Consider the following 18,828-nt stretch of genomic DNA (forward strand, 5'->3'; position numbering starts at 1 on the left):
CAAGTATTCTATCCTCTCTCGATCAAAGAAACCTCATATGCTAAACAATGTGATCAATAAAGGTAACTCCAAGGTTTCAATGTGAACGATTGACTTTAAAAATGGATAGAATCAGTAATTTGATGCAATATGCTGGTAACACAAAGGGACTTATGTTTTGTTGGAATGTGGAACACTCAACTTACTTGGAAAATAAAAGACAAAAGATGAAAGGGTTGGGAAATCTAAACTAAAACAAGGATAGTAATGATAATAAATGATGTTGAGATAGACAAATCCTTAAATCAATCTTTGCTTCGTCATGATAACGACAACCACACAAAACTGATGCGATCTCCAAAGGAAACAAAGTATTTTCAAATTGTAAATATCCATTCAAATACCCAATGCTGGCATAATCCAAATGAACATCCATAATTGAAATATTACTCAATGAGGTTCAGACTAACCATGCATTGCAATTTGCAATCAACAAATTACAAATGGTATGAACACTAAGGAATTCATCACATATCATCACATTTCTCCATCAAAATCAATGAACTTTGTCTAAAACTTGAATTGAAACTTAAGAAGTAGAAACCATGCAACATGTTGAAATAATGCACAAAATCCACCATATCTTCAATGAAAATAATATGTTTATTCCATCAAGTCTTGGCAACAATTCCTTCTCCTCCTACTCTACTCTACTTGCTAGCTCTATTCTTTGACTCTTAACTATTAACCTTTACAAATGAAAAGGAAATGCCTTATATAGACATCCCAATTACAATTCAAGAAATCAATGGCTGAGATAATTCCATATAAACCCTCATTGGGGTTAGTTACAACTAACTCCTCTTCGACCAATGAGATTATTACAATATTTGGACACATGTCCATCCTTGAAGGTAGACCAATGAAAAATAAAGGTGAGATATATGGAACTTAGTGCCTTCCACATGTGTAATTGTTGATAAGTCAGGTACATTGAACTTAGACATGTTGAAGTGGCATCTCCTGATTAGTTGATGATGAATAGGTGCCACATCAGCATGCTTATCTTGTAGATCATCACAAAGCAGCCTTTTCTTTTGGGCAATATCTCTTGGTACTCAACATTATCCAATCCTTTGACAAATGTGATGGATCATATTCCCAAATTGCTTTAGCTTTGGTGATCAAGTTTCCAACTTTGCTTAACTCTTTTGAAACTATCGCAATGTCCTTGATCACTCTTGCAATGCACTTTCATGTTTTGGAATTTTCCTTCTTTGTAATGTATTCCCATTCTCAATTTTCCTTGATGCTCTTTGATCTTGAAATTCCTTGGCTTGGACTTGGATTCCTTGAAATGTTTTCTTCTTTCCTTCATTTGCTTGGCATCATTGTGAAGTCTCCTTTATCATCATTTTTAATCCCTTGTTGTATGGTGAATGTCGTCCTTATCTTCACATTGTTGTCCCTGTGGAATCTTCATCCTTAGAATCATGAAATTTCTCCTCACATTCAGTCTCTTGTTGTTGTAATGTATCCCATATGGTAGAGTCCTCATGTCAATCTTGGATTTCCAAGGGAAATCTAAGGTCAATGTAATCTTTCCTTGTAGAGCAATATTATCTTGATCCCCTTCTAACGTTCTTGATGACATCCATTCCTTTGATCACCCTCTTCTTGAATGTCTTGAACGTGGATTCCTTGGTGTCCTTAACCTTGATCTAGCATTGATCTTGGACATATTGACTCCTTCCTCTTGACAGTCTTTTGATCTTGAAATGTGGAACATGTCTTTTCCTTGGAATGAAGACCTAAACTTCAATGTGTTGACCTTGGATTCGCATTGGTGGGTCCTTTCATCCATTGAGCCGTAATTTTAGATCCTCCATCAGGTTGTAGGGTCATCCTTTTCCTCGAGCATTCTTCTTGTTGAGGTTGTAATGCTGGAGCTGTGAAGCTCTTTATCTTCACGTGGTGGAGATATCCTTCTTGTCTTGAAGGCCTTTGTATCTCTTGTTCTTTACGGGATTGATCTCTTTTGTTCAAATGGAAAATAAGACTAACACTTAACAAATCAGGCCCCTAAAACCCCTTTCAATCTGGAAATAAAGAAATGTAAATCTGGAAATGCATTTTGCTATGCTTGCTTAGGTCTGGTCTTGCAAGATAACATTAGGTGTGCACAAATTTGTGCTAGGGCTTGGATGATGTCGCACCAAATCAGGGCTAAGAATGGGTGGAAATAACTCCAAAATTCACTCCAATTCAGCCTTCGACAGATTCGTTCTTAAATCTGATCTGCAAGTTTGCCTTATTGTGGAAAGGATTTGCCCCAAAGTCTGATGGAATTCATCTGCTGATGTCTGCTCCTGATTTGCCTAACTCTGCTGGTTACAACTTGCTTTGAATTGGAGTAAATTGATGTGTGAATGAGGAATTTGATCTTTATTTTATAGGGTCCTTATTTTGAATTCACATCCATCCTTGACCTAACCGACTTAGGGCTTATTAATTGTAGTTGACATAAAATGCCTATCATTATATTTGATAATATTTGTTATCTACCAATGTATTAATTGTTGTATAAGTGGGTTGTCACTCTCGGGTAGTTAATGTGTCGGTTGGTTGACGGTTGTGTTCCTCTCGGCAACCATCCGGTCCTTTAAATTATGTTGTGTACCACTAAGGAAGCTAGTATGATATAGTCAGATCTATTGTAATCCTTGGCCGACCATCTTTGCTCTTCTTCTCTATAATAATTGCATGTGCGAATAAAGATATATTTTACTGTTGTGTCTGGTATGCATTGTCATGTACATTATAATTTTTTTTATTTAATTTATCAGTTCTCTTGGTAAACATTTTGGTGCTATTGCCTTAAAAGAAATCGGGTCAGCCTTGAGTGATTCATGTCCGTAGACCCCAATAAAGGTGAGAAGAGGCCACAAGATTGTCAAGACCAAGCGATTAGGTGATTTGTCGACCCTCGGCTGGAGGGAGCACAGGGACGAGTCAGAGCCTAGAAGTACCCAAAGTGTTGGGACGTTGGAGGTGGACGTATACAGGATGCGGGTGTGGTTGATAGTTGTTGACGTGTATTTTATACACAATCATACACAGAATAAAATACCAATAGGCATCTTATCCTCTCTTGAGAAAATAGTCTCTAACTGCTGAAGATTCGCGTAAAGGATCAGTTAGGTAGACTCCAAGGTTCTTTGATGTAGGGTCTCTACGTGTAGACAAGCTCCAGTGGTATGATGTGATTTGCTGGGATCACAAGGGGACTTACATGTGATGATTGAACTTCCGATCTGCTTTGCTGGACACCAGCTCTTACTAACTTAGACTTGGAAAAAATGGAAAAAGGATAAGGGCGAAGAGAAGATCTAATCCTAATACTAAGAATGTAGGAGCAATGATTGATCTTTGACAAAACTCTAACTAGATCTTGTTTTGACATCAATGGAACATCTACACAAGACTAGTGCGATCTTCTAAGGGAGCTTTATGATGTTCAAATCATCACCGCAGGCATAGATACCATCCAAGTTGATGCATATCAATGAAGAGGCAACAAATTGAAATTGAGCTTAAGTTGAACTATTCCAGTTGACTACACAAGGCAAGTCTGCAATCAACAAATTGCTAGTAGTATGGATATACGAATTCCACCATCAATCAATCACATTTCCTTCATTCATCTAATCATCTACCATCTAAGATTGAAGACTCAACAAGAAACCATGCAAATTGCAAGAAAACGACATATTTCACCATTACTTCAATGAAAATGGAGTTTGTTTACAATCAATGGCAACAATTTCTTGCCTTGTCCTCCTATTCTACTCTAATTGCTATTCTATTTCTATCTTCTAACTATTCCAACTATCTTCTAACTCTCTAGCTATTGCTAATTAGCCTTTACAAATGAAATGCTTGGGCTTATATAGTGCCCACAATACAATTTGATGGCTTAGATCAATTCAAGATCAATGGCCAAGATTCAACAATGAAAACCCTAATTAGGGTTTGTTACAACCATTACATAACATTTAATGCTTGACCAATGAAATAATTGTATTGCTTGGACACATGTCCCTTCTAGAAAAATCGACCAATGGATAGCCGGGGTAGGTACATCGGAGTTTGTGCCACCTTCCATGAGTTAAGTACATTGAATCTGGACATGCTGAGATGGACCTCACTGATTGGAGACGTGATGACTAGGATGCAACCTCATCTGACACTTGTAACTTTGGTAAATATTCAACTTGTTGTTGAGAAGCTTGCTTTAATTAATTCATCTGGAGTTATTTGCTTCTTCAACGAGCCCTTGTTCTAACTCCTTGTGTCCTTGATGTGCAGGATGATGATGTACCTCGCCTTGGAACGTTGGATTGAAAGAGGTTGCCCATGTCCTTACTTGATCGTCCTGGCGAAGAGATCTCCATTTGATGCCTACACAACATTTCAGAATTAGTACCATGATTTTGCAATACATAACATAAATTAGAGAGCAAATTTTAGGAAACTTAATGATAAGTCCTTTATTAATCATTTCCTAAAAAAGACTTGGGCTAATACAATTCAAAATTCAAAATTCAAGCTTAAGGCAATGACGATCAAAATTCGAAATTAAAACAAGAGATCTTGCCATACCTCACTTAAGAGCTTAACTCTAAAATGCAAAATGAGGAAAATCGCCTAGGCAAAATTTGAAATTAGATGACTTTGACGTGATCTTCAATGTCCTTGGCAAGTTTGCCTAACTTGAAACTCGAACTCTTTTGATAATGCTTGCACCTTCCCTTTGAAATTCGCTCCTCCTCTTGAATGATACTTTCGCACTTCCTTTGTATACTCCAAATCGCATTTCCCCTTTGTCTTCCTCAAATCGCATGTAAGAGATGAAAATGATGATGTGAAAATGAAGATTTTCACCCTCCCTTTATAGCACTCATACCTCTTACCACCATATAGGCCGACTTGTGTAAAAATAACACAATTTAAATGATTTTTAAAACAAATAACAAAGGCCGACCTCTAAAATACCAAGCGCTCCCTTTTGATTTTTATTAAATTAATAATTAATTATTAAATGCCTTTATTTTTAATTAATAAATTTCGATTTTTTACAAAGGCAAAAATAATTAATAAATACATACCATGCGCTATTTAAATGCTTTTAATTAAATATCGATTTTTTCTAGCATTTAAATAAATTCAAAAAATGTGTTTGAGCGCCAAATTTTGAAGATGAAGGATACGTACCTCATCGCCCTGGTCCCTGACTGAGGGACAGGAGCGATCCATTACCTTGGTCATGATCCTTGCATATTTTACGTCCAAGGTCTTCATTTCTACGTTGAATTTGCCATTTTCCTTGGGATCTTCGAACTTGATTGACTTATCCTTGCGATTGAATGTCCTTTTGTGGTGATATCGCCCTGGTCCCTTGAAGAGGGACAGGAGCGATCCATGTGTTCTAGCTAGAATCTGCCATCTTTCAACCTTTGTTCCTCGTTCATTATCTTTCAAATGGCGTCCTCGATCTTGCCCACCCTTGCATTGTCTTGATTTTGAAGGAGCATAAGTGTTTTAATAGAAATCGCTTTGGTCCTTGTCCAAAGGACAGGAGCGATATGAGCTTCTTAGCATGTTTGACAATGTTTGGACGTTCGAAACTTTGGCATGTGATCTTCAAAAAACGCCTTGGACCTTGTATAACCTTTTGAAGTCTTGACTTGGTATGAACTTGAAGCAAAACGAAGAGTCCAAAGCAAATCGCCCTGGTCCCTTGGAGAGGGACAGGAGCGATATGGTCTCCATGTTCAATTTGATGATCATTTTACGTTCAAAATCTTTGTGTATCGTCTTCAAAAGACACCATAGACCCTCTAAGACCTTGCAAAACTTTGACCTTACGTAAACCTTGCATGAGTTGGCCAATATATCTAATATCGCTCTGGTTCCTTCCTGAGGGACAGGAGCGAACTTCATGATTTTGAGCTTGTCATTGCCTCGTTCAACTTGTCATCGCTATCATTGTGCAAAATAAAGTTCCTTGATCCTTCGTGATCACTTGATGCTTTGATAAACTTTCAAATTTTATGCCTTTATGCAAATTTCGCTCTGGTCCCTTCCTGAGGGACAGGAGCGAATTAGGATATTTGGTGCAAATCCTTCATCTTTGGCAATTTTGGATGCTTTGTGCTTGATTAGGACGCCTTAAAATGTCTTTGCCACCTCGTTCTTCACCTTGGAGTGTCTTAAATTTGGAGGAACGGCAATATAATCATCATATCGCTCTGGTCCCTTGGAGAGGGACAGGAGCGATCTTGGTCCTGTAGGCTTCATCTTGCTTTGGTAACTTCAAAAATTGTTTTCAACGGCTTCATTATACCTCCTTTCACTCATCTTTGGCTTGGAAATCTTTGTAACTTGGCAAGAAATTTGTCTAAAGTAAAAATCGCTCTGGTCCCTGCCTGAGGGATAGGAGCGAACTTGGGCATTTGAGTCCTTTGTTGATGTTTTATAATCTTCAATTCGTCTTCAACGGGTTCAATTGACCTCTTTCCTTGCCTTCAAACATAAAACTCGCTTGATCTTTGCCTAGTACATGCCCTATGAAGGATTTCGCTCTGGTCCCTTGGTGAGGGACAGGAGCGAATTTGACCCTCTAGGCAAAAACTTCATCATTTCATTGTTTTTGATCAAGTCTGGATGCTCTATCATGCTCATTTCGTCCTTCACCATGCCTTTGATGTCTCGATTCGTCCAAACAAGGTCAGGAATGGCTCAACTAAGCATTTTCGCTCTGGTCCCTTGGTGAGGGACACGAGCGATTCGCCTTGGTCCCTTGGAGAGGGACAGGAGCGCTTTTCGCTCTGGACCCTTGGAGAAGGACACGAGCGAAATTTGACTTTTCGCACTCTCAATCAGGACAATTTTAATGGAATATAACATTTAAGTATAAGTGACATTTCCTTCTTATACTTTAAGTTATATTCCATATATACTTTCAGGATGTTTGAGAGTGGTTTCAGACCTCCAGGAGTTATATTGCAAAATCTAGTTTTTGGAGGTTTTTTCAGTTTCCAGACTTAGTCAAATTTCAGGATCAGGACATTCCAGACTTAGCCAAATTTCAGGATCAGGACTTCACTCAAGCCGGACTTGCTACCCTATTGATCTCCTCGACAGCGCTTCAAGTTATATTCATTTGATAAAATGCACCTCTTTGGACCTTTTCACATTGTCAAGACGTTAAAATCCTGCAAGGACAAAGCAAAATCTGATTTGTAGCTCCGGTCCTTCACTGAGGGACAGGAGCGATTTTTCTCCTGGAGGCATTTCTGTGCTCATGAAAATCTTCAATTTATATTCAATGGAAAGATCTCGCCTTTCTCCATCACTTCCAACTCGAAATTCATCTTAACTCTGCAGGAATAGTAAGATATTTGAAAACGAGCTCCCGTCCTTCACTGAGGGACAGGAGCGATTTTGCTCATACAGGCCAAAATATCATGATTTTACACATTTTATCACTTCACAAGGCAAAAACAAATCATTTCCAATGCCCAGGATCAAATATCAAAAAAGTCAAAATTTGGTCAAAATTACTCAATTGGACAAAATTCATGTTTCATCATCAACACTTAGACAAATCTAGACTCTGCGTTCAAAATTCCAATTGAAAATAGACCATTCTGGCGAATTCATTTCATTCAAAATTACATCCTACAAAAGGTAATTCAAAAAAGCTCCCAAAACCGACTGGATTCAAACCAAAACCCTAAAAAGCAAAGCGAAAACGAGCAAAAAACATGGGTCCCCATTTGCAATGGGGCGATGTGTGAAAACGTCACAACAATAGTGTAAGGAAAGCACCAGAACATGGTGGTCGGAATAGTCCACCTAGGTCTGACACACTTGGAAGTACTCAGAGTGTTGGGGACACTAGAGGTCGATGTGTAGAGGATGCATGCGAGGCCGAGAGTGCAGGGAAAGCACTAGAATGTAGCTATCGGAACAGTTCCCCAGGTCCGACACATAAGGGAGTAGGCAAGCAAGAAACCAATTTGCGAGAACTTGTTCCTCGCCGAGGAACCAAGAATTAGAGGGCCTGAGCTGAAGACTCCTTCGGTACCTTTCAAGTGAAACAATGATGAACACCCAAGAGAAGCAGAAACTCCCTAAATTTGCAAGGGATGGATCGGAGGATCCCATATGACATTGTAAGACATGCATAACGATATGGGAGGCGAGTGGCCAAGATGACCACAATTACTAGTTGAAGGCATTTCCTGCCACCCTTCGGGGAATTGCTATTGACTGGTACACAAACCTAGATGCTAAGGACAAGGCCGGGTGGAGTGAACTGAAGAAGGCATTTGAAGAGGAGTTCAAACTCCCGAGGGATGACAATGAGGTCATGGCTGAAATCTATAATACCAAGCAAGGTAAAAATGAGAGTGTACGCACTTGCAACCGTAGGCTCAAAGCATTGTTGAACAAGATGGAGAACTAGCCAGCCGACGGGTTGAAGAAGAGGTGGTTCACTGAGGAATTGATACCCTCGTTGCACAAGAGGATGAAAGTAGTGCTTCTGTCCTCGTATATTGATGCTTACAATCAGATGATGGACATCGAGAGTGAAAAAAAACCTCCTGAGGGAAGAGGAAGACCGATGATGACTAGAGCACCGAAGGTAGCAGTGACAAAGAATCCAAAACCGTACGATCCCTTCAACGAGATATGTTGAGAATGATGAAAGAATTGAAAGCTGAGAAAGGAACCAATAAAGAAAGTAATGAACTATGGTGTACTGAATACAAAAGCGAGGGGCACACAAAAGGTGATTGTCCTAGAAATATGTTTTGTGAGATTTGCCGAGTGTTGGGGCATTCAATCAAGGAGTGCCCATACAATTTGAAGACGATAAGTACACAAGTACTCTTCACATAGGGAGAGTCCACTCCATCGGAACCACATAATGCATCGCCAGGTAGTTATCGAGGGCGAAATCAAATACGATATGACTCCAAAGGATGTCCTATCATATAGTGCAGACAGTGTAGTGAATGGGGACATTTTGCGAGAGACTGCCTGAATAAGAAAGACAACATACAACTATTGTGCAAATGGTGTGGACTCAGGAATCATGAAGACATCAACTGCTCGAAGCAAAAGGGTATTAATTAATTAATATGCTAGATGTAGAGGAACAAGAGGAGGCAGTTTTGGCAATCACGAGAGCACAGAGGAGGAAGGCGATGTACCTAGACGCTTGTATGGAGAAGGAACAACTCCGAGAAGCTAGAGCTGAAGTAGAAAAAGTGCTGGCGAAGGAACGAGTAACCTCCAATGGAACTGTAGGTACGTCATTTTAGGAGTCAGAGAAGAACAGAGTTCAGCAGGTGCTACAAACAACCATACCCATCAAGGTGGCAGACCTTCTTCAAACTATGCCGCATCTGAGAATGGTGATTACCAACACAGTCAGTGACGACATAGTCATCCAGAAGCAATGTAAGCCACAAGAGGAGGAACCGATGGGAAAACCACCACCCAAAGGGAATGAGGCTAGCGATCCAATGTTGCTGATGATGAGCATCGAGTGGAAGTCGGCTATTGTCGAGATGGAAATAATGGGCCAAAAGTTGGCAAACACCATCGTCGACGAGGGCTCTGGAGTTAATGTGTTGTCAGAGGACACTTGGAAATGTCTGGGGAAGCTGACACTCTGGCTGTTGACCTTCCACTCTGGCTGAGTCCGAGATTTCCAACTATGACCCTAAGTACCTTGGAAACATGGCATAATAGGTATAAAGCCAAGAATGGTAATATGCAACTATTGTGGGCAGCTATATATGTTCTATTGGGTTAGAGGGAGATTTAGGGGGTTTTCCATCTTCCATTGAGCCATTCATATGGGAATTTCAAACTCTAGACAACTATAGTTCAAGGTTTTTGTTCCTCATAAAACTCTTGGTGCAAAAACTTTGTTGGAAAGTACTATGTTCAATCAACACATGCATCACGAGGCCAAGTGGGTATGTGCCAATTTTTGGGACTACAACATACCATTTAGTGTTTTTAGGAGCTCTTACTAGGTGTAATTGATCCTTGTATTGAACACTGTAGGTAAAGGGTCCAAGAAACCATGGGATCATGAGTTGAGTGGGCCATTATTGAAGGATGCAGTAACAAACACAAATCTTCTAGTATATAAAAAAAGAAATTTACTGAAGGAAAGGTTGCAACATTTTATCTAATAGGTGGATGGATGCCATGAACCATACCTTAACCAAGATCCTCATGGTTTTAGGACCATTGATTGTTTCTAGGGTGGAGACATAGGTAGGAGTAGAGAATGTTGCCCATGTAGTGATGGACGATGTAGTTGCATATGTGGTAGTTGATAGATTTCTAGAGGTTAGGCACCCTTTATTATTTTGAAGCCTTTGTGTCACTATTGCATTAACCTTCTCCTTGAGGATATAGGGAAATTCAAACAAGTGAAGAATGTGGTAGAAGATGCAAGGAATGTGACCAAATATATCTATGACGACACATGATTTTAAATCTCATGAGAGAGCACATAGATGGAAAGGATCTTAGGGACTTGAGTAGTGATAACTTTTTTTCTGTAATATTGAAGTTTAATGAGTAGATACATCTTGGATATGGCCAACAGGTGATTGAGATAAAGTCCACATACAATACTGCTGTGCACAGTTATGAAATGAATATTTTTGGTGTATGGGATACATGTCCATAAAGCATGTATTGGATTTAGATACATGATACAAGTAGCACAGGGGCCACCTTGGCATATTTGGTAACATGGGTTGTAATGTCCCGTTTTAGGAACAATGTAATATAACCACAAAATGTAATGTCCTGATACCATTTGTAATGTCCCTTATTGAACAATATATGAATTATATGACAATTAATGGCTGATTCTTACAATAAACTTATGTATTTGGAAATAAGAATGCAATTTTATAATATATGATAATGATCAAGCCGCTGGCTGTCTCTGATTTATACAATTAAGATTATGCTTAAGTGAATTGATATCAATTTGCACTAAGTGCACAATTACTTGCTGTTTCAAATAAGACAATATAAATATGCAATGGACTAGAAGTCGAATTTCCAATGGCAATATGAATGGCTGTATCTGATTTGGAATATATAGTATGCACAATGGGTTACTGCTATTTCAGATCTGGAAATGATATTATGCAAGGTATATAGTGCTGTGTCTGATGTGAATAATTATTGGCTTCATGCACACGATATTGGGCCTTCGGCCTGCTCACTTTGAGCTCTTCCAAACTGGAATAAGAAATAATATAAAACACAATCGATTATTGAATGTAGTGGAAATGGTTGCGTTCTTATACTTTGTGTTTGGAGCGATAAGACATGCCTCATGCACCTTCACACTTGTTACCTTTCATAACTATTTCTAAACGCACCTTTCCATGATTAAATCATGATTGCTGTTCTTCTTTTATATTCCTTCTTTATATCACCTTATGCACCCATCATTTGATAATCTATGACTGAGTATTAAATCTTCCCATGGCATTATAGGCTGAATGTTGTACTTGCTACCAATAGATTCTTGTCGTTTCACTGTTTGTTATCAGTCCTCATATCTAATCACCCTCGTTCCTCTTCCTTCATACTAATCGCTTTATTACACAACAATTGGTAAATATATATTAATCACTAACTTCTGTTAATACTAATCGATATCAATTAATATCGTATTATTGGCTCCAAGACATAAACCTTTATTGCTGAAATCTCCGTTCTTATACATCTCTTTAATATCATTGCTGATTTGTTCTGAATAAGATACCGCTGGAGTATAGTTGCTATTATGACTAATATCGATATATACTTAATCGATGTCTGTCCAACTTTGCCATGATGCTTATAATCTCAATCAATTCCATTACTCTTTCATAGCTGAATCGTTTACTAATCACTCATTCTGCTTATTTCCAGAAATGACCTTTCGATACACTTCTGCAATTTTGTCTCTTTTAGAGATTTCACAAAATTGAAGAATCATGTGAAATATTAGTGGTGTGATGTCAAGGATGGGGACATCACATGGGTCTCTTTCTCTAACTAGTATGCAATGCAAAGGCTTGCTCATTTTGTTTGTCCATCACAGTTTGCTGATATATATACCTTTTCTCTCCAGCTGCATGCATTCAAATATCTACATCTCTTATGCAATCCCTTCTAAAGATAAATATATGTGGTCTCTTTTAGTAATCTTTCCATGCAAGAAAGGCACGCCCTATAATAAGAAATTGGAACCAGTCACCACAGAGGGAAACTGGAGAGAACGACACTTACTTTTAATTGAGAAAAATCATAAACAATATGTTTATAAAACTAGTAAAATGCAAGTTTCTTTGTGAGTCACTTCTTTTTAAATTGTTGGTCACTAATATAATGGAGTAATTGTGCCACTACAGGTGAACTATAAAACAGGTGGATGGGTCACTCATCATGTTACAGATATTTGGGCAAAAACTTCTGCTAGTGAAGGTAATCCAAAGCATGCAGTATGGCCTATGGGTGGAGCATGGCTGTGCACACATCTTTGGGAGCATTATTCATATACTCTTGACAAGGTAATATCTTGAAATTTTTTGTGTGTATTATCTTCTTAAATCTTTGGTTATTTGTTTGAAGTTGAACTGTTTTATGGTATGTGGGATATTGTGATGATTGATTTCTAGGAATTTCCACGAGTTTGTGGCCCTACATTTTCGAAACAAAAGAAAACATGAATTTTGAAAAGGCATTCTAGAATACAATTTTTTTATTTGTCTACCTTATACAGAAAGGTATTCTAGAATATGATTCTCAGTATCTCTGCAAGTTAGTTTTTTGTGTGTTTGAACTAATGAAATAATGAATATATATTGCCAAGCTTACAATATATCAAAATAAGGATTAGAAGAATTATGTAGCTCAACCATTGACAAGTTGTGAATTCTATAAACACTATGAGTAAAGGTAATTATAGGTGGTCATCAAAATTGGTGTTGTGAAAATTAGCCTCTTGGAGGGAATTTTGTTTAGGACTAGGTTCAAAGTAATTAGATAACCTTGTGAGGACTGTGCATCTTTTACATGGCTGGGTGCATGTCCTATAAGTTTTTGGTATGTGACAATAAATTCCTTACTGGACTTGTAGTTTTTCAAAACCCTCCTGATTAAGGTTTGTGCCAGGTCATCGGCTAGTGCAATCAATGTTGAGCTTGAAGTACTGATATGGCACGGAAGTAACATTTCTGTTGTTTTTTTGAGAAATAGAAGTTGTAGGTGTTCTTTAATGGGACAAGAGTTTCTATACATGGCATCGACTTCGTAAAAGATGTGAAAACATGATAGATTCCAATCTGCACTGCAATTTTTCAACTGTACATATTCTAATTTTCTGATTTTGTATCTGCCTTTTTTCTAGGGCACAACTTTGAGTCTAAGTAGAGATGCTAGCATGAATATGATCATTCATGACACATGCAACACTTGACAATAGAACATCAAAGCTGTGACAAAGTGATAGTTGGCAACTGCTATACCATGTTGTTAAATGCTACAGCTGAAATTTTGTATTTTCAAAGGATCCCGAAGATATATCTTCACTAAAACATTAAGGGTAGTGATCAATTACACTCATATTTCTATTGAGTCAAAAATTATTCAAATTACTAGTCAAAATCCTTGTTAAAACATCATATTGACTTGATGGTTGCTGATAATCAGGCACTCGCTTTTGACTGAGATAAGATTAATGGCTCAATTTGTGGTTATAGGTGTGTTTAATCTGTGAAAACCTAGCCATGAGAGCAAATTTTTTTTTTGTGCACATAAAATAAGATTGTATAAGAGTACCAAACCAATTACTAACAGGTGCTGAAGATTAAATTTATACTATCATATAACCTTGAAAAGAAATAATAAAATGCAAGATCATTATATTCAGAATCTCAGATACTTGGCCAAGAAGATAAACTAGAAAGGGTCCTGCTAATCATCCTGATTGTCTGGGTTCCCCTTTTTTGTCTTCATGAGGTGCATCAATCCCAACCATGTGAACCATTGCCCTGTCCAACCCATCCAACTGGAGCCAACAAACTATCTTGGGAACAACTTGTACAGGGCGTTCGATATAGGCTTGAAAGTGACTGGATTGATCAAAGCTCAACTGCAAAGAGGCTTCGGTGCATCCCATACAACACCGTTGGTCTATTATCATCACATCAGGGATCAGGAACATGATAAATGCATGATATGTATGTAGGGAGAGGATGGCTCACTCCCATCCTATCCTAGTGCATCCTAATAGAAAAGGAATGTCGGTGTGTTGTGCACTACACCGTGGGTCTTGTTGATTTGTTTTTTATGCACTTAGAACACAGAATAAATTACTGAGTATTCTATCCTCTCTTGAACAAAGAAACCTCATATGCTAAAGAATATGATCAAATGAGACAACTCCAAGTTCTACAATGAAAACAATTGACTTTAAGTTTTGGATAGATTCAATGTTTATGATGTGATAACGCTGGTAATCGCAAAGGGACTTACGTTTTGCTGGAACGTGGAACACTTAACTTGCTTGGAAAATAAAAGACAAAAGGATGAAGGATCGAGGAATCTAATCTAATCTTAAGGACAATGATGATAGATGGATTCCATAATCGAGCCTTGCTTCGCCATGAGAAAACAACTACACAAAACTGATGCAATCTCTAAAGGATAACGAAGGATTTTCATATTGTCAACATTCATTCAAATAACCAATATTGGCGCAATTCAAGTGAACATTCACAATCGAACTTGTGCTAAATCAGGTTCAGACTAACCATACATTGCAATTTGCAATCAACAAATTCCAAATGGAATGAACCGTAATTCCATCAAAATATCATCACATTTCTCCATTATAATCAATGAACGTTATCTAAATTTGAGAAGTAACAAGAAACCATGCAAATTGTAGAAATAACACATAAAGATCCACCATGCTTCAATGAAATGTATTAATTTCAACAAGTCTTGGCGACAACTTCGAGTTTCCTCCTCCTACTCTACTACTAATTGCTATCTAACAACTATTAACCTTTACAAATGAGAGGACTGAGCCTTATATAGAGGCCTCAATTACAATTCAGTGGCTTAGATTGATTCAAGATCAATGGTCGAGATTACACGATGAAACCCTAATTAGGGTTAGTTATAACTGACTCCTTGGCCAATGAGAAAATTACAATGCTTAGGACACATGTCCTTTTAATGTGAACCAATGAGAAAATAGGTTAGGTACATAGAACAATATTTGATGTAGTGCCACATGTCACTTGCTCCTACACTAGATGAGTCAAGTTCAATGTACTTGGACATTTTGACATGGGGTAACTTGTTTGGATGATGAAGGTGAGTTGGTCCTTACACGCCTTGTAGATTTTATACCTCATCACAAGCAATATCTCTTGATACTCAACATTTCTAAGCCTTTGTGTGATTGATCATTTTCCTAGATTGCATCATCTTTGTGATCAAGCTTTTAACTTTGATTAACTCTTGTGAAACTATCTAACTTGATCATAATTGCATTTCATTTTCTTGCTTGAGAAATTCGTCTTTGTGTTGCATTCCACCCTAATCCTTACATCGATGGTATCTCCATGTTGTGTTGGCTATGAATCTTGGATTTTTTAAGGAAATTTAAGATGCTTGCAACATCCTCTCATCTTCATTATGATGCGTTGAATATGTAGACATTGTAGGGAAACCTCCTATGTTGTGATTGTATCTTTGAAGTTCTAATGTTTGAGTCCTTGTCTTGATGTTGATTCTTTGATGTTGCACCCTTTGCAAGCCTCCTTGAACGTTGATCTTAAACAAATATCCTTGATTGGGGTGGATTTTCAAAATACTTGTTCAATTGCCCCCTTCTTTGTCATCATAGTGAAATCCTTTCATGAATGTGATTTGCATGCTAGGGCAGGATTTCATGATTCTCATGCAATAGCGCCATGTTTGAGTGCAATTTCATTGGTCAGGTTTGCACGATAGTCTTGCAATTGCGCTCATGACTTGTTATGATTGCCTTGGAATGTAGACCTTGTTGAATACTTGATCTTCATCGTTCCATTGTGATTGAACCTTGAGGTTGTTGATTCACCTCCTTGTATTCTTGGTGAAGTCTTCTCTTTTATGTTGATCTTTTCATGAAGTGAAGAAATCCTTCATGCCTTGAAAGCTTGATGTTCATCCTAAAATGCATCGAGATTTCATCATCCTCAGGTTGCAATGCAAACATTTGATGCATTTAGCCTCTTGAACTTTTGAACCTTGATGTCGCAATAGCATTGCTTGAATTCCTGCATGTGGCAAAGTCCTTCACTCCGTAAATATCTCCTTCCATCAGACCTGAAAAGGAAACATTTTGAATTAAAGAGGATGTGATAATAAAACAAAACTTAATCCTCCACACTCATAATTCATGAATGAAATAACACTAGCACTTCACCAATCATGTTTCCTAAAAACCCTCCCTAATCTGAAAATGGTACTCTTAACCTTGAATTTGAAGTTCTCAGGTCTGAACTAAATTCGCTTCAAGTTTGTGCTTTAGGTCTGCTTGAATTAGGATAATTAATGTTCAAATAAGCTAGCTTTATAGGATTCATCTCAATTTCGAATTAACAACCCTCATTAGGCCAACCTAGGAACATTGATTTTGCCCCCTCAAATGCTTGAACTTCCTTCCTAAAATGGGCTAACTTGGATCCTTTGTTGGCTGAGCGGATTTGAGGATCATACATGCACTACTTTGTAGAGAGGGTTTGAGGATCATACATGCATTGCTTTGTAGAGCAGGTTTTAGATGTATGGTTGCACATGTGTTAAATCGCATATGGAGGGTAAGCTTGCACAACTTAGTGCAAGAGCACAATTGGGAGATATGATTACATAATCTTTTATCTTGGTTAGATTTTGATATGATGCTTGTACAAAGAGGCGAGCGCATTTTAGATGCCCACTTGCACAAAACTATTGAACGGGTATGCAATAGACATGCACAATTGAGGGTGTGTTGTGATGTACTCACACATCGCTCCATTGCAAATGGGAACCCCCACTTTTTTCTCCCTTCTAGGATAGTAGTTAAAGTCTTTCGCTATTAACCTTTGCATTAGAGAGGTATAGTTGGTTAAGAGGCCAGGAGTCAAGAGGATAGCCCTTGTTGTGAGGGGTGAAATGAAGTGGTGAATGAATGGAGGAGCCCTTTATATCAAGCCTAGTCAACATTGCAGTTTTCCTTCATCTTCTAGATGATTTGAGCATACTTCAATGAGAGGTGAGATCCGGGAGTAAAATTTGACTAAGTATGCTAAAATTTGCTCCAGTCTAGGAGCGAATTTTGCTTCCATTACTCCCCTTTAGGAGCGAAAGCCCTCTCCAACCCTTCCAAATCGCCTAAAGTTGCCTCTAATCATCATGTGACACCTTAGTTTGAGCGAAGGATTCAATCCTTGATCAGGAACCTTGAATGAGGTTAAGTGTGGAGGTCATTTCCATTGCTGCTCATTAAGAGCGAAAACCACTTCCTTTGCCCTCATCTTGAAGCGAAATTGCTTTCCTGAGCACATTTGAGGAAAATGAGTGAGTTTTAATGCCTTTGACACCATTTTGATCATAGAAGAAGCAAGGTTCATCACGATTTTGGCTAGGGAATGGAAGGAAGAAGGCAAATTAGATTTCTTCCTTTGCTCAACTCTCTAGGAGCGAAAAGCACTTCCTTTGCTCTCCTTTGAGAGAGAATTTCCCATCCATTGCCTTGGGGTGAGAGCGATGTCCTATCCAAAGCAAGCATTGAGGTCTTTTGATGAATGAAAGATAAACTCAAGGCATGATGTGATAAGACCAAGCTAGAGGATGAATTTGAAGATCATTTCGTTTGCTCCGAAATTGGAGCGAAATCCTCTTCCTTTGCCCTAAGTTGAGACCAAAATCCCTCCTAAGACCTCACATTGAGCATGGTTTGATGCATTTGAGTTGAGAAAGTGAATGTAAGTGAGCGAAAGAGAGTTGAGTGTCAACTTGGAGATGACTTCCTTTGCTCCTTGTTTGGAACGAAATTCACTTCCATTGCTCCTTAGTGGGAGGGAATTTCACTTTCTTTGCCCTTAGATAGGAGCAAAATTCTCTCTAGAGCTTTCCTTAAGGCTAATTTGACTCATCTACACACTAGGAAGGAAAAATCACAAGGTCTAAGTTAATGCAAAGGCAAGGAATCGATGGAACCTAACAAGAAGTGAGTTTGAAGCCTATTTCCTTTGTTCTCTAACAAGAGCGAAATTTACTTCCATTGCTCCTTGTTGAGAGTGAAATTTGCTTCCTTTACCTGAGTTTGAGAGCGAAATCGATTCTAGAGCCTCCTTTGGGGTCAATTTGACATTTTTTCATGTATGGATGGCTAAAAGACTAGAGGTTTGAGTCAGGGAAATGAAGGTAAGTGAATGATATTGAGCTAAGTATCCAAGTTGTAATGACTTCCTTTGCTCCTTGATTGGAGAGAAATATCCTTCCATTGCTCCTCATTGGGAGCGAAATTCACTTCTATCGCTCCAATCTCAAAGCGAAATCATCTTCAAGCCATTGGTGAAAGAAATTTGACAAAGCTTGCATATGAAAGGATAAATTGATGAAGGGAGAGCAAGAATTTGGTTAAGTGTCACAAAATTTCCTTTGCTTCTCTCTAGGAGCGAATTCTTGTTCCATTGCCTC

The 18,828-nt window shown here is 38.3% G+C and overlaps 1 protein-coding gene across 2 annotated transcripts in view; it reads left to right on the plus strand.

Moving 5' to 3' along the window:
• LOC131071843 (alpha-L-fucosidase 2) overlaps positions 1 to 18,828 on the plus strand; it is a 146,833-nt gene that overhangs the window by 63,371 nt on the left and 64,634 nt on the right. For both annotated transcript variants that reach the window (XM_058007804.2, XM_058007803.2), the window contains exon 5: positions 12,495 to 12,653. In XM_058007804.2, coding sequence (XP_057863787.2) covers positions 12,495 to 12,653 — 159 coding nt within the window. The remainder of the gene's footprint in view (positions 1 to 12,494; positions 12,654 to 18,828) is intronic.

This window comes from Cryptomeria japonica, chromosome 9 (genome assembly GCF_030272615.1).
Source record: "Cryptomeria japonica chromosome 9, Sugi_1.0, whole genome shotgun sequence".
Taxonomy (NCBI): Eukaryota; Viridiplantae; Streptophyta; class Pinopsida; order Cupressales; family Cupressaceae; genus Cryptomeria; species Cryptomeria japonica.